Source organism: Takifugu flavidus, chromosome 7 (genome assembly GCF_003711565.1).
Source record: "Takifugu flavidus isolate HTHZ2018 chromosome 7, ASM371156v2, whole genome shotgun sequence".
In the NCBI taxonomy this organism is placed as follows: Eukaryota; Metazoa; Chordata; class Actinopteri; order Tetraodontiformes; family Tetraodontidae; genus Takifugu; species Takifugu flavidus.
This window is the reverse complement of record NC_079526.1, coordinates 9,551,461-9,575,368: the sequence shown is the minus strand read 5'-3', so window position 1 is coordinate 9,575,368 and position 23,908 is coordinate 9,551,461. Positions and strand designations below refer to the sequence as shown.

The following is a 23,908-nucleotide window of genomic DNA, read 5'->3' as shown; positions in this document are numbered from 1 at the left end:
AACACACACACACACACACACACACACACACACACACACACACACACACCACACACACACACACACACCACACACACACACACACACACACACACACACACACACACAACAGCTGATTAATCATGCTCACCAGACCACCTGCTTAGAAATGCTGCTTTAAAATAGCGCCACCCAACATTCTACATTGGATAAATTGACATTTTCAACATTTTCGGGTTGTATTTCTGCATCCAAATCAAAAGTTACCCAAACAATGTTCTCCGGGTCTCTTTTTGGAAAGACCCTTTGACAGCCGGCCTGTGTTGCCATTTAGAAGGCAGAAATCTGTGAATGTTTATACCAATTCCACAAATCAATTACAGAAAAGGGAAATTGTGCAAGTGGTCACACAAGCTCACACCTCTCCTGCTCCAGCTCACTATTCATATTCCCATTGAGCCCATGGAGACAAGGCAGGCTTTCTCCTCACTAAAATTAGCCTTGGCACAGAGGATTCATCATGTGTGAAATTGGATGGCAGATGACAAATTCAGCCCATTCTGATCGTGTCGCTGCAACCGCCACCAGAAAACAAAAAGGCATCTATCGAGCAAAGGAGGGCAAAAATAGACAAGGCTAACCCACAATGCAGTCATTTATTAAAACGTGCTGTGCGTTTAAACTTGGTGCTGAATATTCCCATCTGCAGCGAAGTTCTGCTCTGAGCCATTCGGGTTTCAACATGACCCTGATTAGCACAAACACAAAAGCATCAGTATCTGATTAAAGGTCAGTCTAACACATTTAAAACATAGTGTTAAAGGCAATCTTGATTTACTGTCCTACACTACCTCAGATTTTAAATACACTATCACCATCGTCAGGATTCTGCTGTAAGTGCTGATTGTTATTTATGAGCTGTAAACACAAAGAAAGACAAGAACAGGAGAAGGTTAATGGCTCAGGGAAGCCAGTTAGCCAAATGAGGTAGAAGAGGGTGGAACCAAACTTCCTCTCTCTTTATTTATTTGGGGGGCATGAGAGCTAAAATTAGAAATAATCAGTGTTCATCAACCAGCTTTTTAAAATTAAAGCTAAAAATATAATCCGACAAAAATCTGAAAGAAAAACAAAACAGAACTCTGAAGTTTTGCAGACGTTTGTGAGGGTTGAGTGTGTTTGGTTTGAAGAGGAAATGGGTGGACAGCAGAAAGGCAGGCTGATAATATCGCATGAAAAAATTCCTGCCTCATAATAACAAAACACATATTACCGTCCAGTCCATTGTGACTTCTGTCTCTATCTGCACAGACAATCACCTGTCTCCTGAGAGACTCACCTCAACTTCTACATCTTATCTATGTTTACCAAGGAGCCGCCAACTATGTCAGGAAGAAACAACATCTGCTTTCAACCTGAGACATGTAGGCACTCTGCTGCGACATGTAACCATGTTATCAAGCTGAATGATTCCCAGAAAAGGCCCCTGTGACTAAAAATATGATAAGAAATTAATTTAAAACATAATGGAATGTTGCAATTTGTGTTTACTACATTTTAAACCTCTTGAATAGGCAAAAAAATGTTCAAAGCTGGAGGATGTTGGAGGAATAAACCCAGTTATATTTTTAAATGAGAGAAAAGTATCAGGACAGTCTGATGTACCTGCTGACAGCTCCTCCACACCTCCCTGCAGAGCCGCTCCACCTTCTTCAGCTTCATGATGGCACAGAACACAGAACCAATCTAAACAAACAGCCCTCGTTTGGCTGCCTGGCTTCAAATGTCCCCTTGTCAACGAGACAAGTCTTTCAGCGCCGTTCCGCTTCAGCTGTTCAGCAGCTTAAAATCAGTGCTCCCTCTTCGATTCACCTTTATCTGGTCGCCTTTCCCTCCCCACTCACACATTCCTCAGTGGATTCTTACTAACTTATTTTCCGCTTTATGTATATCTTTTATATTATAAAGGCTGCATTCTGCCTCTATCCACTTCCGCCCATCTGTTCTGTCCTCTGCCTGTTGTTTCAGTTTCTGATGCTCTCTGGACTTTCCTTGTATTCCCTTAGTAGCGCTCAAATGCTCCCTTGTTGTTTTTAGTTCAATCCTCCTTTCCTTCTTTGTCCTTCGCACCGATTTACCAAATAGTCCCGTCTTCTAGCTCATTGTTCCCAGCTGCAGAGTCCCCTGCATCGACCTCTGCCTGCTTTGCTGCCGCCATCCTGTGAGTCTGACTGTGGGAAAACTCAACGGCAGCTTTCTGCCCACTTTCTCATTTCTCCGCACTCTAACAGCAGCTCAACTGTGATAATGATCTTAAAGTCACATCGAGGCCATCCCCTGGCTCAGAGGGACGGCTCTGTTTATAAAAAGATGCACGCAGATGTAGCCGCTTGACAAATTAGGATTGTTCAGTTCGAAGGTGGAAAAACTGTTTTGCAGCTTTTAATCGCATTCCTTTGTACAAAAAAAATCTGTCTCCCTTGCCTTTTGTAAAATGAATAAATGATAAGGTATCTTTCTTTTTCACTGTTATATCTGTTCCACAAGGTCACTCCATGAGCAGATGGAAGCATTAAGGTGATGTCACTGATGACGTTGTGGAACAAAGGGGCTTCATTTACATGTATATTCACTGGTATTTACCTGTCCGCCAAGCAGTTTCATTAGAGGTTGTAATTCACTGAAGAGGTCATATCCTTGGTGGAAGAATGTCAGGTGGGCGTACATGAAGGACAACATCTGTAAAGAAGCAACGACTATTCAGCGAGCCAGAAAAAATGGTCCTGGAAATGCCAGCAAGTATCAGGGATAATAAAATATACTTACTGATTTTAGGATTTCTGATCTTCTCTTGGACTGCAGTACGTTGATCTGGAAAGAGCAAACATCTGTTTTTGAGCATAATGAACGACGCTAAAATCAAATAAGACCAAAACATGACGCTGGAAGTTAAAAACGCTCGATCACGTAAGCATGGGCAATACCAGCTACTGGCTCCAGGGGGCGTACCCCACCTCATGTTTAATAGAAGGACGTTGATGTCACCTGACCGACCACATTATGGCTCTGCATGCTCCCGTCTCTGCCCTGTGTGTTTTTGTAGCTCTTCCCCACATTTCAGTCACCAATAATCCTTCTCCTATGTCTTGTTTAATTATATTCCTTATTTGCTCTATTTACAGCATCATGTTATAAGTTTTCACACCATTATGCATCCTCAAAGTACCAAAGTGAGGGGGGTCTTTGTTCCCCAAGCAACATCTACCCTTGGTTTAACCACTGTTTATGACTGTTAGCTACGCCTATGTAAGTTAGTTTCTAGTTCTATGCGACCTTATTGACTAAAAATTAATCACCTCTGCAATCTGTAACGCCGTGAACGTCTTAACTAGAAATAAAACATCGGCACTTTCTTTTAGAAGTGCCTTGATTCTCTGACTGGAATCATCGTCCATAACCTGCCGCCTCATCCCACAGTCATTCGAGTCCTACTCTCAAATAACACCAGAACTATTTAAAAACGATGGCAATTTCGATTTTTTTTCATCCAGTTCCCCGTGGAACAGTTTCGCCATTTCAAATCTCAATTGGGTGAAATCAGCTGAATCCTGATCGACTATTCAATACTCCACTTCTGTAGTGCATGCATCTCTCATGCATGCAAGAAACCTCCTGCATTCCTATTTTTCTTCACATATCACAGTAAACTGGACACTATTCACTTTCTATTACCACAATAAACTGGAAAACAAATTCCTGCAATAAGTCTGAGAAATGACCCACAAGTGCTGACAGAAATGCAGTAAAGTATAACTTCTTTGCAGAACTATTTTAAACTCAGTGGTACTAGTTTATCGGCTTATACGTAGGTTTTCCTGTAAACGGACTTACAGTAAGTGTTACTGCGGTGAAACAGAAACAGAAGAAGGTATTTTTAGATGCATATTTTGGATTCCTAGTTTAATTTTGGAGGAAGCTGTGCTTGTAAAATATACTTCTTAAATTCAAAAGTCAACAGACACAAGCATTCATTGGTTTGTGTGGTTCAAAATGGTGACAAGTGAACAGGTTTTACAGGGAAAGATCAAAGACAAAGATTTTGGCTTTAAAAAAAAAAGAGTAGGAGTCGTAACTAAAGGTTTTCTTGTGTACTTTATTTCTCTAGCTCAAGGTGCTTCATATTACTTATAATCTCTTTATCCTTCACACCTACAACAGACACAAGATGCTGCCCAATCATTGACAAAATGACTTCTTCCTGCCTCTGTTTTCAACATTTCTGCCAAGAATGCTGCACAAATGTGAAATTCTTATTTCATGTTTTGATTCTAACCCGTTCTTGAAGCTGTAAATCCCCTCACATCTTCCCCAGGAACTTGAGGACAGATAACTTTTACTTAATCGTCGACATCCGCATCATTTCAAGCCGAATCAGCTTGTTAATGTCTAGGCTTGCAAGTCTTTTCTGGTGAAATGGCCACTGTCAGTGTGTTTTGTTCCACATAGAGAGCACAGCAGAAACTGCGGTCGACTTTTGAAATGAATGTCACTAAAGCGGATGGGCGGAGCCAAATATGGGGTTATTTTGCTAATGCTGCTCGCTGCCTTGGTAACCTGTCACATGTATGTGTAACACCCATGTCCGTCCCTGCAGGCGCGTCCTACCTGTAAGACGTAGTCAAGAACGATGTGTCGGAAGCACTTGCGTGTTGCGGTGAGGATACTGGTGGCTTCCTCCACCTCATGCTGCTTGTTGCGTGGAGCCTGAGCATTCTTGATCAGGGCTGCCTCTTTTTCCTCGCTCACTTTATCAAATTGCTTCTTGGCTTCTTTGAACTTGCGCAGGTCACTGCCAAAAATTGAAAGGGGGGGGGGCATCAGAGGAGTACAATTTTGAGCATATTGCCACTCTTGATTAAAAATGGCAGAGAGATGATGTTTTCCATTTTAAGAGGAAAGGACACTTCTGAAAGGATCTTCTAATATGAAATGTTGAATGGAATCAAGATTTCTAAGTATATTCTCAGAACTCTGTGATGATGTGGGCTGATGTGGTGGGTAGTCAGTCCGGCTGAGCCAGTGGCAAAATCTGTAAATCCTAAAATGAAATAGACCAGCGAGGCCCTCTGATTCCTCCCCTTACATAAAAAAGCACTCAGAAATGTAAGCTATATCTTACGGTTGGGACAGGCATCAAAAGGACAATTCACCCTGCTTTAAATCTGCCAAGAGACAGAAACGGTTTCTTCCAGTCTCAATACTTACTCTTTGACAAATGTCTGAAGCTGGGTCTTGATTGATCTTTGGGCCTGATCAAATAATATCTGTAAGCAACGGAAGGCAGGAAATAAAAATCAGTTTCTAAGATCTCAAGATAATTGAAAAATTCAGACATAAGCATCTCTTTAAGTGGAGAGACAATCATTTTAAACCAATGAATAGTGTGTTCGACAGGATTTTGGGCCTCTTTTCTAGATTTTGTCAACAATTATCCAGTTATACATAAGCACGAGAAAACATATGATGAGCTTTTTTTTTATAAGACTATTACCCCACATTCTTCCTTTGAATTGATTTACCCTGTCAAAGCCTATTAAATAATCCTCTCAAAAATGCGCATCAGTGTGATTTCAAGGCTGAAGGAGACAGCGTGGTCAGTGTGACTGAGGGAAGATACCAGCGACAAACAGATGGAACCCTGTGCTGGACTGGATCATGTGCTGCACAACTGCTGAGTCCTAGAAGCTATCTGAGGGTCAGCTGATGCGACCACACTTTCCACTCATGAGTCACAGTCTCTGCACTGTGGCACCAGTGGCTACCAGGGGTCCAGTCCAGGAAATACAAGAAAAGAGAGTTATGGCAGGATACACGCCCTGAGGGTTTGGGGATACTAGTTTTAAAAAAATGGAGTTGCTGGGGAAAACATAAACTACGCCAACATGCAGCACTCACGGCTGCTTTCTCATTCTAAACAGATGTTTCTTTGACTGTTTTTGCTTCCTTTTCTCATACCAATGACAAGCCTTCTCATGCACCCATTTCCTCTCTTGTTATTGTCTTTCTAGCAGTGAATAAGCAGCGAATAACCCCCCCCCCGTTCCCGACAGGCCCACCTGACTTTTATAGTCTGGCCTCACTTGGAGGACATACCGTGTGATAGTTGATCATCTCCTGAAGGCTCTCAGCAAACTTTGTGAGACTAGACTGTTGAGAGAGAGAGAAAAGAGGGAGATGGTGACGCTTGAACACAAAGTGGTTTGTGTTTGAAACCTGGGGTAAAACCAAGTAAAACCACTGGGGTCAGCCAATGAGTCAAACACACAAAGGCAGACAGGAAGTGCTCGCCTGGCCGTGTAAAATTCATGGGAGAAAACAGAACACGGGCGGGTTGAGCAGGCCTCCTAGTGTTAAATTTAGAGCATCTATGGAAACGCCGTCAATGATGAAAATGTCTAAATCGAAAACTAAGAAGGTAGTTGGAAACCAGAGAGGAAGTGCAGCAGCTACTTAATTCATGGGAACTAGCAGGCTTCCTTCTGCTCATTTCTGTCTGACTTATATTTGCATTGACCCTGATCACAATGACAGTAAATCTCTGAAGGTAAATAAAAACACCCCCCACAGTCCCAACAATAGTACACAGTGTTGGAGTACAGGCAGGTGGTTTTAAGCAGATTGTTTTCAGTGACATCATCTTGTTGGTTTACCTCGATGACCTCGTCTGTTGTGGACTGCTGGGCTAGCTCTCGGATCCCACTGACAAACTGCTTGTTGGCTGCATTGTAGGCTTTTCCAGCATCGATCATGCTAATGCACAACTTGACCAGCTACACAGGAAGACAGAGACTCTTGTGAGTGGGAGATGATTTAGGAATCTTAGAATTACTTTATAGAATTCTGTAATCCAGAGCATGGGACACTTGAAGGCAAACCACCTTCTGGTAATTAACATTAGCTGCTTCTCAGTGGGCTACAAAAATTAGGATTATATAAACTCATAAACACTGGCAGGTCTCCATTCACTCCCACAAGCAGAGATGACGCGGCCTGGAGCCCAAGCTGCTGAAGAGTACAACTAAAACACCACGTTCTGGTGGAAGATCGCTGGTCGGTTTATAAATTAAAGCTGATGAATTGTAAAATGCTGAGATGCTTCTTATATAAAGTATTAACAGATGACACAAAACTGATCAGTGCATCAGGTGAAAAACGAGGGTTTATTTATTTTCTGGACTCCTTTGTTCTGTAGCTCAGTTCCACCCATGAACATGTACACATACTATGGTGCGGCCAAGCTTGTGCCCGCAAACATCGTCCCTCCATTAGATCCTTCCTCTTCAGTGAAAAAGGGGAAGTGAGACTAGAGCAGAGTCACGGTGGTGGGAGGAGGAGGAGGGCGGTTCTTTGTAACATTGTACGTCCAAGAATAATGAACTTGGTTGGAAGTCTCCTCCTCACGCTAGTGAAAATATCTTAAACTGGGGGTGGAGGGACTGATTCATGCTCGCTCTGATTTATTATTAGTGTAGGTCAGTACTGAGAGAGCTGAGGGGAAAATGGAATTGTAATTTCTCCTACATGTGTAATAACATCTTTTGTCATGACTTCTCGGTCCTTTAATCCTCCTATCAAGCACAAGCCACGTACACAAATATGCATGTCTCTGAGTCACTGGCAATATAATGGAAATAGGCTGTGGGACAAACACGAAACCCTTCACTAAATTACCACAAAAGATGCCGGGTTCATAGTGCAGTGCATGGACAATCAAGCAATGTTTTCCATGGGTGGTACTCACTTTGTCGAGCTTGGATTCCAGCTCACACACATCCCCCTCCACTTCCTCTATTGTGGCTCTAAGAGAAGGAAGAAAAAAAAAGGGAAATTCAGCATGACATGCCTCCACAGCAAAATGATAGACATATTCTGCAATGATTATATTAGGACAATATAATAAAGGCATCTTAGCCAAAATTCCAGATCTGCACTCAAGGCTCATCAAGTGTAAGCTAGTCATGAGTTCTGGCATGACATGCTGGATAAACTGGGAATGCATTACTAACTTACTCTGAGCCACTTTATTTTACCATCTTTACAACATTTTATGATCCCACTTCTGTAAAAACGTGGAAGATTTTCCTGAAAATTTAGGCTACATTCAAAGGGTCGAATACAATTTCAGTCCGCCTGCAAATAAAACCAGTAAAGCTGCACATATTCATTTTAGCACCATATTTTTTGCATCAAGTTTTGCAATTATGAGAAAAATTAGGAATGTAAATAGAGATTTTTTTTTTAAATATAGGCGTTACTTCCTTAATAACTAGTATTATGTAAGTGAATTTTGCAACAATTCCCTGAATCTACCAATAAGCTTTCTTCAACAAGAAAACACAGAATCATCATAATAATAGTGTTTTTAATTATAATAATAATAATAATAATAATAATAATAATAATAATAATAATAATAATTAAGTGTCAGGGGGATTTTGAATGTCTGCAAACTGGATAAAAAAGAAAGAAAAGAAGCTAATGAGGTTTGTTCATGACACACGCCTAGAAACAGGTCTGGCTTTGAACCCTTAAACAACACGACAGGCCACAGCTTGGCTGACCACAGGATTAACAGACGGGCCAATTAGTGCTGAGACGGGCTGCTTAAAAACAGCACACGAACACGGGTTTGTAAATGAAGTCGTTTGCACTGAACAGCAGCTACGATATCTGCAATGGAGATGAATTCAGCTTTTGTAATATTAATTCACGGTTGCTGCTCAGTTTGTTGAGAAGAATACAAACCAATAACTGGATGTGTTCCAGCCCACACCTCATTACTGTCAGGCTGCAGTTGGACTTAATAATAGAAGACTGGTCGTTCCCCTCCACAGCTGAAATGAATCTTAGATGTCTATCTGTCTTATATGCCAGAGGGAGCAGACAACAAATCAGTGCTGCAACTATGTAATTACCCAGAAAACCACACACAAAACCAGACTGGATGGAAATAACCCCAGCACAGCACCCACATAGGTTCAACCCATTTCATTTAGGTGCTAAACACATATTTCAAGAATGTACTGTATCGTCCACGTCTTATTAATACATGCAAATATGGACTCACAGGAAAGAGAAAACAATATATGTCCAATTATATGGAACGGTTGAGAAACCAACCAGGGGACTTTAATAACTGTTCAGAACAAGAGGGCAGACGTGGCCAAAAGCAATAGCAAAAATCCGCCCATACTGAGACACTAATCCTGCAGATAGAGCACGCTACGTGTCGCTGTACCAAAGGTCATTCCTCCCATGACTCACCTACAACCGTTAATGTTTGACTGAAACACTCTGCTGTGTGATGCAGAGGCTTTGAAATACACTCTGGCCGTATCATGTTTCAGTGGGAGAACAACTGAGGAGCTCTCGGATTAATGGGATGAATCCTCTTCAGGACCGCCATAAAGGAGGTCAGCCCAAGGCAGATTCCTTGGAAAAACTCTCTGGGACTTTAACAACGATGCAACAAGGAGAGGACGACTACTTCCTCCTAACACTGTAACTTGAGCCTGCAGGGCGCACTTGCGAAAGTGCTGACAAAAAAAAAGGAGGGGCCTTCGCAAAATGAAAATCTGGGCCTTGGCCTCATAGTTCTGACCTTGGAACGTGTCCAGTCTGAGACGGGGATAATGAGCCGAATTAGAATTTCTGAGAAAACGACTCCCAGGCCCCACAGACACAGACTTTGATTACCGTGCATATAGACAAGAGGTCCTCACACGTATAGTCTGTGGCTGCCGGCCAAGATCACAGAGGCTGACATTACGCAACCTTACTTCTAATATCAGTTTTCTTGTAGAACTGCTGTCTTATCTAGAAAAAAATCTCTGTAGCACACAGGAACAATGGTCTCATTCAGGACCCTCATCTCCCTCATTTCAAACGACTACTCCCTGGTATGCTATACATGTGACATACATACTTCGCTCACATGCAGCCTCACACCCTGTAGACACGAGTCCAATGTTGATAGAGTAAGACTACAGCCTTAACATGGTGTGAAAGCCCAGATGTTGATGTTTGTGGAACTTTATAGCTACTGTAAATGGTGTAAAAGGAACAGAATTAGAAAATATGGGCGAAGTGGAACGAGTAGAGTGTAAACTAGGGAATGATGATTTCCTGCTTTAAGTGATGTTTGGGTGAGGAGATGGAGCTGAATCTAAATAAAGAGAGACGTGTGGTATGAGAGAGACTAGAACCCATGAAGGGAGACGGGGAAAAAAACGTTAGCTTGTAAACCACATCAGTGGGAAACAGGCCGATTCAGCATGGCTGAGGGAAGGCCGGGGCCTTATTTGGCTTCAGCCTGACCAAAATCACACAGACGGACGTCCATTCACATGGACGAGACATAATTCACCAACTCGGAGAAACGGTCTATTTTTAAAGGAAGCTGCTGTTGTTTCAATGTCACTTTTCGATGTAGTGATGTCGCCCATGGGAAGTTAAGTAGTGGGCATTATCCAGGCAAGAAGGCCGACTGTATGGGCTGCATCACCTTCAGCAGGCAGATCTATCTATAAGAGCAGAGATTAATAACACGTTTGCAGTGATTCGGTGACAAGCAAAGCCTCTCTGAAACAGCCCTGAAGGCCGTGCGCAGGACTCAGTTGAGGGAGGTTAGACAGGTGGGTCGGCCCAGTCTTCCCAGCTCACTGATCGCCTGCTTCTGGTAGAGAGTTGCACATTTACAGTCATTTTAAAGTATTTCAAAAAGAGCGTTATGGATAATATCGCTTGTTTCGGCCACACGACCATGGTGGGGAGATTAAATGATAGCTCCACCACCATCACGCCATTTTCTTCTGGTCTTTTTTTTAATCCAGCATCATCCGCTACAGAGTTTGATCCCAATTTTAGCTTTTCCCACAACACATCTGCAAACTCCAGTTAGCCAAAAAGTAGATTTCCTCCAAAGAAACTTTAAATAATCTGCTCTGGATGTGCCCATCTGCATTACAGCTCACTTTGATGCTCCCTAAGTCTGTCTTACTTAGTTTTGTCTGTTTTGTGATCTCTATTTTTTTTATTCAGGAAGATGAAATGTGATGTTTGTGTTTTAACTTGGCTTTTTCCATCCATGCGAGGCCCATCTTTAGTTAATTCCACAGTACTTTGATGGCAGTCTTGGCTGCTTTGTGGAGTGAAGAAGGGCAGCGTTTCAACGCTGTGGCGTATATCCTGGAATTGTGTGCAAGCAGCAGCGATTGCGGGGGGGGGGGGGAATCTCCCACTGGTGGGGAACGCCCACCGTCGGATGCACCAGCTTCAGTTTAAGATGATGTCATTTTTAAAGATAAACAACTACTCTGGCCCCGGGGAAATTTTGCCTCTTTTTTAAGAATCATACACGTTCCATGATGTCATAGCTGTAGGAAAGAGAGGAAGGATTAACAACTAAAATATTACAGCGAAACGATCAACGTGAGGAGAGAAAGATATGGTGCTTAAAACTGGACTGGAGACACACGTCTGACAGGTATTAACTAACATGGCGACGGAGCACTTTCCCCTTCCCATTAAGCTAAATAAATTATGGGTTTCCTGGTAGCCTATTTGATTTGGAATTGCTCAAAGCTATGCAAATTACTCAAATGTCTTTAAAAGCTTTTGCCGTGTTTAAACGGCAGCTGGTTAAAAGAGACGTTTCTGATAATGTTAATTACAACGTGACTCTCCTCTGCTAACTACCTTGATGATTAACCACGAAAGAGAAATGAACCCGGGGGCGAGTAAATCAAAGCACAACAAGCCCGGCGTGCTGGGCTCTCCCCTGGGAATATACTGTAACAGGAGCGCTGGGCCGTGGCCGCTCTGCTGCGTGAAGCTGCCGCTCATGACTCAGGAGAAACCAGAGCTGTTCCAACACTGACCTCACACCATGGCTCCAAGCCAGGCACGGAAGGAGAAATCGGGAGATTGGGAAGCAGCGGCGGTGTTATGCAGCGTTAAATACAGAAGGTTACCTCAGCTCGGAGCTCGTGTCAACAGGTTCATTTAGAATCAGATGTCGTTTCTGGTTCAGTTGCCAAAAATCAACAAAAACAAACAAAAACAAACATAGTTCTAATTTAATATAGCATACAGAGATGATAAAGGAAGCAGCAGATTACATATGCGAAGCATTAACTCAACTTCCGATGGAGTGGAATTCTTGACCCTAGTAGACGATATGAGCTAACCACAAGTTTAGTTTCACAAACTGAAACCCAGCCTGTTGAGCTAAAATGGATCATTTTTGCACCAGTGGAACTCCTCTAGGCTGATCATGAGACAACCCGCCAACTTAAATAAGGACGAGAGGGGGAAAAAAGGGACGTAAATCAAACTGTGCCAAATTACCACATGAAAACAGCCCAGTTCACATTTGGGGACTCCATCTTTTCTGGCACGTAGTTAAAAGCAAACACCAAAATGGAAACAGATGTGAAGCGAGTTAAGTTCCTCGCACTGGTCCCTGTTTCGTGATTTTAACCCATTTTCGGTGTCCTCTTCTCAGGCCAAACGCAGCGATTGTTTGTATTTCCCATATCAGTTCCGACCCATCTGGATGAGCCCACGGGTGAAACACAGCCAGGAAAAAGATCCCGACACCATCTTCGAATGTAAACGGATGGAAATAACTACTGGGCTGTTGTCTGAAAGGTGCCTACAGCAGCCTGGCTTGTGTCGGGCTGGGGGTCCACGTCTGGCTCGTCTCAAGAGCAAATTTAGAAACCGTAAGTTGGGAAAAACTGTAATAATGCTACAACCCTTCAACACAACGGGATTTCACAGGAAGTGACAGTTATTTTTAGCCTACGTTGGCCTTCGTTATGTCCAAACAAAAACTATGCAGAAAGATAGTCTTTGTTTTTTAAGTAAAGGGACACAAACTGTCTGCAGCGGTTTAGAACTTCAGACCAAAACCGTCTGGAAAACACACAACAAACCTTGGTAATAACGTGTTAATGATCCCAGAGGTGACAACTCGGAGGGAGTCACACTTCTCGATGGGTTTGTGCAAAAGGCGAGGTTGCGAAAAGGCACTTCTGCAAACCTCCTTCTAACATCTGTTCCTCGTTTTTGTGGGAAAGGATGGAGCAGCAGCGCCGGGGGTTGGGGGGTCTCGGGGACGAGGCATTGATGCACATCCTCCCGTTTCTCAAGAGCATCGCAGAATGAGATTTAAGGGGTGACGTCCAGTAGGGTGACATCTGTTAAAAGGGAACGGATGCACTTGGTTGTGCTGATTTCAGAACAATCCAAGCATTAAAGCAGGAACCCACACAGTCTGTCTAAAACATTTTCTGTAATATTAAATCTGCCATCTTTTGGAGCGAGATGATGTGAAGGTTGTCTTATATTTGTACATAAAACAGAAATCCTGAACTTATGACACCGTACTGTATGAGTTTATAGTGCTGCATGCTTGAACTTGAGGGCTCGTCTTCCAGATTGCGGTTTCGTTCATTTAATTTTAATACCTATTCCAAATTTTACATAATTTATGTCCGCCAAACTGGCATCGGAACAGTTTGTTACTGCTCATTTGTGCAGACCACACTGGTCGGGATATTTTATGTCTGGTTTCCGACCCCATTCAGGCGAGCTCCCAGCCGGGCCGAGCTTTGTGGGGGGACAAATATAGAGAAGTCGCAGGCAGCAAACAAGCGCAAATAGATTAACACAAGTTAGCAGCCTGCTAAGTGGACATTTCGTTTAGCGGTAAATGAACACTAAGGACAAAAACGACTGCTTGTCATCACTTACCGGAACCGGGGCGAGTCTTTCAAACATTCCTCGAAGTCCACGGTGATCTTCATTTTGCCGAAGAGGTAAGTAAACCCGCCGCTCCGCGCACTCCTTGATTAAAGACACTAATCCAGGCTGAGTCTCTCGGGCTAATTAGCTTGTTTGCTAACGTTCCTGTACCTCTGTCAGACCAGCTGGCTCACACTCACTCCCTGCTCCGCTAGCCAGCTAGCCTCAGTGGCCAGCAGCTACGATTAAAAAGTCGCGGCAGTGCGACCATGAAACATATATAAATGGATCGGAGTGTATTAGCGGTCAGTCCTCCCGGAGTAAGTGTCGTCCACTCGCTAGGTCATAGCAGAGAGCTGACCGGAGAGCAGCTTTTCTTCAACGTAGATACTACAGTCTCTCACAAAGATCGTCTCGAAAAAGAGGACAAACCTCCCTGTCCGGCCAGTCTAGCGTCTGAATAATACGACATCGTATTTCCCGTTGTGATTTTAAAAAACAAAGGTAAGTTCTTGCTGCATCATATTAATAATTGAAAACCGTTTTGTTTTTTATATGCATATTCTATATGTAATGTGTACGGGTTTTTTTTTCTATAACTAAGCACACCCGTTTCAGAAATCCTCAACACAGAATTTTAGTCAGGTAATATCTGTGTGAATTATTCCCCCGTTGGACTATACACACGTATTTCGTTATCTTCCCACGATTAAAATACGCTTTCCAGACGTTATAAGTCTAAGAAGTCAACTGTATGACAAATAGTTTATCATCTGTCTCTGCATACACGATCTTTGCGCCAGTTGACAGGCGCTTCCTGATCGTTGGAATTATCGTCATGAGGATCGGATCGTCATTTTTTCCCCTTCCATCTTCACCAGGCTGTAATTTTAAGTGGCCATTTAGAAAACACTAACGCTCCCAAGTTAAAAGTGACATCCTTCATCTATGGGTAAAACAAATCTCTACACCGGTCGTATTAAAAAGCATGGAACACGGCCATACCCCAGCGTAAAGACCGATCACTCAGAATAATCCTGGAAACAATCACGATCCCTGATGTTGACCAACCAAAGTAGTGGAAAAAGCAAATGTAGAGTAGAATATTTAGGGCAACACCGACATCAGCTGGTCAGTACATGTAATAGACGATCTCAATGAAGCCCTTCCAGAATAGTGGAATGGACAGAGGTACAAATATGGTTTCTTTTGTGGCCATCGTTTTTTAATGCTTTGATTTCCAAAGGTGTAAAGCATGTACTACCTCATTTAATTGAATTTAGTGTTTTTTAAAACTTCAAAACCAGTAAATATAACTATATTGTGGAAAAATAAAGCTTGTCTGGTATGATCTTAAATTAATACAACTTTTATACTTAATTTGGCCAGCCAAAGAGAATGGGGACTTTTTGTGAGCTGCAATATAATTTTGCTTCAAGTGACATAAATTAGTGACATTATTAAAATCATTATAGGAACTTTAATTTAAAAAAAAAAAAAAGGAATCACATACTCATTAACATTTTTTATTGGAGACAAACAAAATGGAACACACAATCTGAGGGATTGAGAACATGCAAACTAGAAATACAATGTCTGTCATCCCTAAAGTAAGAACTGGAAAGAGCAGGTGGTTTCAAAGCAGAAAAAAAACAAGAGAATAAACATGTGAGGAAAAGGAAAAGCAGCAAGACAGTATGGAACATGGCCTAATCCTGTACAGAAATGCAGAAGAGGCACATTTGACCAGTACTTCCCAACACTAAATTACACGGGGAATTAAATGACATCTGCGGTTTTTCCTACCAACAATACTGTCTGAATCTGGGATTCCAGATATATGGAGAACATTTTTTGTTTTGAGGTCTTTGCCCAAGATAAAAACCTCCATAGTAAAAAAAAAAAAAAAAAGAATACAAAATGCTTAACTGGAGAAAACACAGGCTCACACTTTCAAGCGCGCGTCGTTCCGCTTTTGTGCTTCATATTTGAGAAAGCGATGTCGCGCACACAGGTTTCCTGTACTCTTTCGCCATTCCTTCCGATCATACAAGGTTCCCCAATTTAGATCACGTCAAATCAAATATCAACTATAAACCTGCAGTCGCCAAACAACAAAAACATCCTGACGCCTGCTCAAACTCCGCGATCAGGCCCTCCGTCACCTACTTTAGCTCGCGTCAGTAGCATCTAGAACAAATCTCTTACATTCCCAGGCTGTCATCAAAGACACGTCAGTAGATCAGACAGCGAAGAGTCAACGGCGATGAAGACCCACGCTGATATAAAAAGCTGCACTTTACTCAAAAGAAGGGACCTGAATGCTGATGTGATTACACTCATGTGCAAGGCAAGTACAAAAATCATGTGATAGCACAAATAAGTCTATTTTTGGTTAGGCTGCAATAAATCTGACCTGGCTGCTGATGGATGGGGGTTTTTCTTAAATCAGAGGACTAATTTAATGAAAGATTCTTAATGTAAGTTGTGTTTGTGTAAAACAGAAATATGACCAATATCCTAGCTATCCCAGTAGCTAGGATGTCATGTTTCTGTTAAATATTACACTAACTAGTTCCTAGTTAGTGTAATATTTAACAGAAACATGACACTAACTAGGACCTAGTTAGTGTAATATTTATCATCTTTCAATATTTAAACATGACAGCAGAATCATCTGTATGTACTGTTGCATATGACGTCAGATTATCCTGGATTTAGATCAATGTATAGGCAATATAGTGTAACCATTCAGTCCCTACTAATATTCTGTCTGGATTAAGGGATGAGTTATTGAGATTTAAATACAAGAAAGGGTGACCTCAGATTTTTAAACAGTGTAAATACAGGTGCAGGAAAGGAAAGAAGCAGTTCAGTAGGAAACTGTCATCTGGTCTCAGATATGCCTTTAACATGGCCGTAGGGTTTCCCCCATCCTCCCCCAGGACCGATGCACAGAGCCAGAGGGGAGTCCTGCGCGTCCTGGAATTACTTCCATTGTTATTTGTTTCAGAAACAAAAAACAAACAATCGATTCATGGACAAAATCAAATATTCTTCTGTGTGATGTTAGTCCAGAGGAGGAGAAGGAGGAGGGTCTTGGCAGCAGGAGGGGGGGGGGGAGTAGGAGGAAGGAGCCATAGTTCTTATCTGGATGAACTTACTCTGGGATTTAAAAACCAGTGTGTCTGCAGGTGATATTCCACAGTTCTACAGAACAGCAGAGACAAACAGGTGACCGGGACGGGCGACTCTGTGTTGATGGAATCTGATGTATAGTGAAGCGGTGTTTACTGCTCGACCCAGTGTTAAAGCACGCAGCACACTGGGACCGTCTGTCTGAGTCTTAACCCGGTGCACATGGCTGAAAGTTGGTTTGTGATCTCATCTACGAGTCCAGAGAACCAGCTGGAGAATAAACAAACAAAACAGCCTCATATATTAACATAGAAATAGGCGGCAACTGTGTTTGTTGTACATTAATCCTCATTTTGACATTTAGAACTGAATGAAGCTGGAGATGCTCACCTTCCTGTGGCGGATCGACGCTGATCTCCTCCGTCTCCTCCGTGTCGTCTCCCATCTCTTCGTCTTCGTCATCGTCTAGGTCCTTGGCAATGAGCTCCCGTGCAAGCTTGATGTTCTGGCCCTCGTTGTAGTGCATTTTCCTCATCATCTGGAACAAGTCCTTTTTGGCTGAGAAAGACAAAGACATCTCATAAACGCGGGTCGCTTGCTGAGAGTAGAGCTACGATACTGATTCACCTGAGCCCACATGTCACCGTTGCCCTATAAACTGCAAATTAGGAAGTAAAAACTTTCAAACAACTGATTACTGTATAAAATACTATCACTACAAGGATAAAATGGTAAAGTGCAACCTAATACCGTGGCTCCACAACTGAGAGTGACGCTAATTTGGTTCCTAAACAACAGTAAATCACATCAACCAACACTCTGATCTGACAGGAATAACTGCAATCAAACGTGACTGTTTATGCCGGCTTGCCTTATAAACTTGTTGCTTAAACTACTGGAGATGATCCATTAACATCACTGGACTATGGTTTTAACCAGATCTGCTTCACACATGGTGTAATGACACAAATGCCTGCTTTATTACTGCAGTAAGAGAGGGTGAGCGTGGACTATGACTTTGGGTAATAAAATATGCTATTCAGCTATTTTGTTAAACGAACACTATTCAACGGAAGCATGTCCATACAAATGATTGTAGCTGGATTATAATCAGAGTTATAGTTTATTTTCGGAGTCAGATTCCTCTTCAGAGATATACAGTATTCACCACATGGTAGAACTGTCCTCTTGTGCTGGCAGCACATATCAGCCAAAGTCTGAGCAATAGCAACTGGAAGTGGAGCATTGGTGTCCTGTTCCCCTTAATGGAGACTCAAGAGTAATTAAATCTACCATTAACTAAAGACTGTAATAATAATAATGTTTAGTGCTCTCAATCAGCCATTCAGCTCTGACTGTGTTGTTTAAGGTTCAAACAGTAACATGATACCAAGCCAAAGTTCCATCTAAACCTGATCCTTCAGGGAGCAGGTGTGGCATATGATAACAGTAAATCTTTAACCTTGCTCTTTAGGACTCAGCTCCTCTTCCTCCTCCTCACTGCTCTCTTCTTCCTCCTGCATGAAGCGAGGCTCTGCACCTTCAGCTGCTACAAGCCTAGAAAAAAACATAAAAATGACTCTCCGTCTTCCTTATCACAGTACACCACATCAGATGGGACAAAACAGGCAGTTAAAAGCAGGAGAGGTGGACGAGTGCGGAGCAGGCACAGAGAGAATGAAGCATGTGTGAGTATTCAGCAAGAGCCCAAAATACCAAGTTACCATCTCTGTCTCTCACAAACACACAAAGGGCTTTAACAGCAAAATGAATCAGAGTTTATGGCTCAGCTGGTAATTGTTTCAGCCTGGGGGGGTACAACCACTTACTGTACTCTCAAACATACTGGCCCATATCTCCAAAAAAAGGGAAACTTGTGTCTACAATGTGTAAAACACTTGGAAAAAAGACTGTGTGTTAAAGGAGAGCTGGAAATGTGGACAGAAGGAGGGGTATTCAGAGAGCTGCAGGCAGGACAGGTCCATTTATGAAGAGGAAGGCTGGCACTGAGAGGAGAGGGAGAGTGGGTGTTGGAGGAGAGAGGAAAGGAGCAGCTGTTTTATTCTCTGGAGGGTTTAATGTAAAACAATGGAAGGCACACTATGCAGATGTAAACAAAGATACTAATTGTGTTATAAGCTTAGGGATAACCAGTCTCCTCTCTATGGTGCCATCCACTTAAAGCTACATCATCCCATCCCTATCATTTATCTAAGCATACAGACAGACCCCCCCCACTTCACCACCTAATTAAAGATCTTATTTACTTGTCTTCTCCTTGCTGTCCTCAGAGCCCCATACTGTTCTCTAAATTAGGTTTCAGCATACTCAAGCTTAATTCTAATTTCCTGTTTTCAGGACAAACCCAAAAGGCAGGTGAGGATCATGCATCATTATTGTTTTATGTACAAATAATCACACAATAAGATAGTTAACAGGAAGTTAATTTAATGCATACAACGCCAACATAGATGCAAAATATTCATGCAAAATATTATTTTGTAGATGCAAAACAAAATCTGTCTCAGTCATTTTGAATTGAGAGCATTAGACACTGCAGCAGAACACACACACACACACACAACACACACACACACACACACACACACACACACGTTCTTACTTTGATGCCAGGTCATCGGCTGCAAGTCCGCCCTGGCCGTCTGAGTCACTCAGTGCACCCTCGTCCTCTTCATCTCCCACCATCCTAAAAGAGGAGAAACAAGAAAAACCCCAAAATGACGACAGGGCAGGATGTGACGGAAAAGGAAACGCAGACTCAAACAGATGGAGACATCACACATGCAGGCTGAGACGAGATTAGAGGGTAGAGGGGAAGAAAACAGGCAGGAAGTGTGGGATCCTCCAAAAAAAATCCCCAAAACACACGGTCCTAAAGGGTAAGAATCAAATCAGGTGGTTCCAAAGTAAACACAAAGTGTTAAGAGAAGGAAGCATAAGCCGTCACCTGTTGTAAGGTGTGTTGGGTTCGTCTATCTTCATCAAGCCGTAATCCTTGTCGGCAGGATGGTACGTAGCCAGGATGTTCATCTCATCCCACTTCTGAGATTTCTTCCTGTAAATCAGAGCAGTGAGAATGAAAGACAAAGCATTGAAGAGCCCTTCTGCACTCTAACCAGATGTTCTGGAGATAAAAAGATTAGAATGTTAACAGTATTAAATCCACATGTGCTGTGCAAGTCCCCTGAGCAGTCAGAGTGATGCACATTTAGCTAATAATAGGTCAATAACATAAAACAACTAACTACAAAGTGCTTAGAATGTAATAGTAAGTTAATCATGAATCTGAGCACCACAACCTGTGGGTGAACCTGTTTAAAGGCAATTAATGCTATAATTTAATTTAGTTTTTAATGTCTTTCCCAGTTGTTCCTTGAACACACCTGTTCCTAAATCCCCAAATGGTCCCATTCTCATGTGGGGAGGGGGGAGCTGTCACCTCTGTGAGCTCCACTGGGGCCCTTTTGTTCCAAATTACTCTAATCCTTGCTGCCCTTTCAAATCCCTCCGGAAAATGAACGGACAGAGTCCAAGCATGCAGCAAATGAGAAATATTACCCAAGTGGATAACAAGGGAACACCTGCCAGTACAGCTGAAACACGGGGAGGAAAGGAAGCAACGCTAGTAAACATGCACAAATAAGCGTCTTTGTGCACAAGGAGAAGTGACCACCTGAGACCATGGCCGACTAGACACGGGGCTCCTCTTGTTACGTGACGATGACCGTCTCTCAGGAGTGGCCAGCAGCTGGCTTCGTGAAGCTTCCAGAAAACTCATTAAATAGAGCGAGTCATTACTGAGAGCTGAGCTGTGCTATCAGGTAGCAGAGTCAGAGCAGACAGAGGAAAGGTCCGGCCCAGTGCTGCCTGACCCGGCGGGCACTGGTTCCAGAGGGAGCGCCGACGGGTGGAAGCATACAGAATGCTTCAATGACAATAGCCTTTGCCTTTTATGGTGCAAACACTGTTGTTTTTGCCATTCAATTGAGATGTGGGTAACTGTTTTGGTAGCTGGGGCTGCCATCACCACGACACCCCCTCTGCCTCCACACTCCATGGCAGAAACCGGAGCCAGATCAGCGCGGACCGTTCTAAAGTCATACCACGTCACGCTGAGGTGTATCGTGGCGTTCCCTGTGTTTACTGCAATCTCTGCCATCCGATGACACAACAGATCTTTCCACTTTGGACATTTCCTGTGCTGCCAAATCTAAAACCCCAACCAAACAAATCACCCAGCATAAAATGGTTAATTTGGAAATTATGCCGCCACTCTTCCATCCACCAGCACTCGCCGACGCCCCGTATCTCAAAACATCGACGCTACGGATGCAAAAAAGTAGCTTTGCAATTTTGTAATGTGACAGAAATACCTTAAAAGCTCCTCCATGAGAGGGAAGTGTGGCAAACACTGAAATAAATGCACAACACTTTAGAATTAAAAAAGATATTCAGGTTTGTTGACACTGACCTCAGACATCTGTCACCAAATAACAGAGTGAATAATTCCTAATAAAACAGTGCACTGTCATGGTCAGAATGAAGCTCAGGAGACAGTGAATGACAGATTGTATTTCACAGAAGTGTCCATTAATTATAAATAAGTGAGCAGGCACCTTGTACATGACCGCTAACTACACAGCAGTCTGACTGTTGTAGGTAGGCTGGTTTGATTTGAAAGAGGAACCATTGCAGCGTAAAATTGTATTATGATATTCCGGATTAAAGGTTACAATTAAAACTTCCAGAATTGTTTAGACATGGTGGGATAGCTGAACAATCCAGCTGGTATGCTGGGTGGGGGGTATTTGCAGAGCTACTCAGGATATCCTCTGGGTTGTTCACAATGACCTGGGAAGGTAATCTGACGGTGTTCCACACATTTGAATACATAAAAAGGAAAAGATGTTTAGTTATGCTGCATGGGTCCAGCTGCCCTGAACAATGGTAGTGAGAAATCTGTCCATTTTTAGTTTTTCCTCTCAATTTCAACATAGAAAGCGTAGCACAGGTAACAGGAATCACTGGAACGTTGTTTATATATGAATACGTGCACAAAATGTATATTGCAGAGACCTGATTCATTCGACTGCACCCGCTCCCCTCCTTATTCTGTGGATATTTGGACTGCCAACCGGATCCTTCCAGAAAATTCTCCTCCTTCCACTTCCCCGTCAGTCAAGAAGAGACTATTTTTGCACCGACACAGAAAAAGCCCCACTCGCTGTTGGGAATTGAATTCAGTAATAACTGCCATTTTTCAATGACCTAATTTCGCTCATTCACAGAGGACTGCCAAAAAAGTCCAGACCTGCCAACGCAGGGCAGGTGCACGAATGACAAATTCAATGTTTACTTTCCGTCGGGTAGAGAAAGGTTGTTGGTGTTTATAGCAGCATAATAGAGAGGTGATTATATCGATATTGATAACGATCCAGCTATGATGCTGTTAAATCTCAATGCTACAGTACACAGAATCTGCTGCCTTCACCAAAGAAACAGCATTTGGAAGGTGGGTGGTGATACTTCATCACCATTACAGAATTCATGTTATTTATAATCAATAATGTGCAACTGTTTTGTCATTTTTGGAAAAATCTTGATCATTCATATAAGTCAGCCAAATGGCTAAAATTATTACATATTTAATTAGCATGTTCAACTTTATTGCCAACTAATTTGGATGTGAGATAACACAGCCTCTAGAATTAAAATTTTGTTTTCAATGAGAACAAAAACTGCAGGACTGAGAAAACTAAAATCTCATTATGCTCTAATTCAGTTGCTATGCAGCATCCAACATCCCTCTAAGTATGGCAATATGAATATGTAGAATTTTCTAGAGACAGAGACGACTGTCAGCCTAATGAAGGGATTTATTGGGCACGAGTGATCCAAAGCATCATTTCTTGCTGCCACAGTGTCAACAACACCATTAAACAGAATAGGACGATGACATAGGAGACCCAGGAAGATTGTAGATCATTTTCCCTTTAAAGTTTTGAGGGTTTACAGAATTGCAAGTTTTTTTTAGTTTTACATGTAGTCTTTATTTTATATTTGATTCAGTAGCATCTGTATTGTCCATTGATGTAATATTGTTTGTGGTTTATTGAGTATCCTAAAGTTTAGGTGTTGGAGATGTAATTGTGTAGTGAGAATATTGGATGTATTTCTAATTTTCAATATAATTATGACTTAACTCGTGGAGGATGTCGTTAGCTAGGGATATGTGATGTAGTCTAACATAATAACGCGAACTATAGTTAAATAATCTCACGGTGGATAAGAGTTTTTTGTCCTTGTGCCTCTTTTATCAACGTGGTGCGTTCACTGTCGGTACAGACTGCAGACCAGGCTTAGGCGTTTTATTCTAAATAGCAACGCCGCTATAGAGTTCTATATGTCTATGTATTGAAATTACAAAAAATATGCTGCCGATTAGTAGCAAAAGACAAACATAATTTGGGTAAAGGGACAACTTCTGACTCTCGGAAGGGATATTACAACGGCTAACAAACGTTTAGCTAGCTAACGTCACTTGGCGACAACCTAACGACAGACGGGTTGAGAACTCACCGTTGCTCATCCTCCGACAGCCCCGGGACATGTTCTGGATCCTCTGGTGGTACGTCCTCGGGCGGCGGTTTGACGATTGTCCCGCTGTTCTTGTTTTTCAGAATGCCTTTTATCGGCCGGGGAGCTGCCATTCCCACACGTTGACTGTCTATCTTCGACTCGCGTCCACGTTATTGGGTTTGGCCGTGAATTTGGGATTTCTGTGAACTCAGTGGTCAAAGACGGCTTTGGTGTTTAACAATCTCCCCGTCATTCCTCAGCGAGCTTCCATAAATCAGGGGACAATAGAGCGGCGTTGCTGGTGAATCGCAGGCATATGCATGCCTGCTCTAACCGGGTTGTTGTCACACTAGCGGGAGAAGTGCGCTGCAAGTGGGTCGGT

At 42.5% G+C, this 23,908-nt stretch overlaps 2 protein-coding genes and 1 long non-coding RNA gene across 7 annotated transcripts in view; 1 reads left to right on the top strand and 2 right to left on the bottom strand.

The window, feature by feature from the left end:
- Positions 1-14,177, bottom strand: part of LOC130528817 (arf-GAP with coiled-coil, ANK repeat and PH domain-containing protein 2-like) — a 25,237-nt gene extending 11,060 nt beyond the window's left edge. For all 3 annotated transcript variants that reach the window (XM_057038555.1, XM_057038556.1, XM_057038557.1), the window contains exons 1-8: positions 13,798-14,177; positions 7,781-7,838; positions 6,690-6,809; positions 6,133-6,186; positions 5,245-5,303; positions 4,645-4,828; positions 2,806-2,850; positions 2,623-2,718 (exon numbers count right to left, since the gene is read on the bottom strand). In XM_057038555.1, coding sequence (XP_056894535.1) covers positions 2,623-2,718; positions 2,806-2,850; positions 4,645-4,828; positions 5,245-5,303; positions 6,133-6,186; positions 6,690-6,809; positions 7,781-7,838; positions 13,798-13,850 — 669 coding nt within the window. In that variant the 5' untranslated portion in view covers positions 13,851-14,177. The remainder of the gene's footprint in view (positions 1-2,622; positions 2,719-2,805; positions 2,851-4,644; positions 4,829-5,244; positions 5,304-6,132; positions 6,187-6,689; positions 6,810-7,780; positions 7,839-13,797) is intronic.
- On the top strand, positions 14,158-15,709 carry LOC130528822 (uncharacterized). Its single transcript, XR_008951409.1, has 2 exons — positions 14,158-14,292; positions 14,393-15,709. It is a non-coding gene; the product is annotated as an uncharacterized LOC130528822 (long non-coding RNA).
- On the bottom strand, positions 15,301-23,908 carry ppp1r2 (protein phosphatase 1, regulatory (inhibitor) subunit 2). Of its 3 annotated transcripts, XR_008951408.1 has the most exons (7): positions 23,527-23,898; positions 19,895-20,002; positions 19,550-19,633; positions 18,389-18,483; positions 17,317-17,484; positions 16,411-17,196; positions 15,301-16,366 (listed from the first exon to the last, which is right to left on the bottom strand). XR_008951408.1 is itself a non-coding variant. In XM_057038564.1 (6 exons), the coding sequence occupies exons 1-6, from the start codon at positions 23,655-23,657 to the stop codon at positions 17,177-17,179; spliced, it is 606 nt and encodes a 201-aa protein (XP_056894544.1). In that variant the 5' UTR covers positions 23,658-23,898; the 3' UTR covers positions 15,301-17,176. The 3 variants fall into 3 exon arrangements, 2 of the variants coding, with proteins under 2 accessions (XP_056894544.1, XP_056894545.1); XM_057038564.1 differs by having other exon boundaries at positions 15,301-17,196; XM_057038565.1 differs by lacking the exons at positions 15,301-16,366; positions 16,411-17,196; positions 17,317-17,484 and having other exon boundaries at positions 18,389-18,932; positions 23,527-23,908.

Coding starts and splice junctions, on each gene's coding strand:
- ppp1r2 (XM_057038564.1), bottom strand. CDS start 23,657: ATGGCAGCTCCCCGGCCGATAAAAGGCATTCTGAAAAACAAGAACAGC. Junction 20,003..23,526: donor CTGTCGGAGGATGAGCAACG/GTGAGTTCTCAA, acceptor TCTGATTTACAG/GAAGAAATCTCAGAAGTGGG. Junction 19,634..19,894: donor CCCAACACACCTTACAACAG/GTGACGGCTTAT, acceptor CTCCTCTTTTAG/GATGGTGGGAGATGAAGAGG.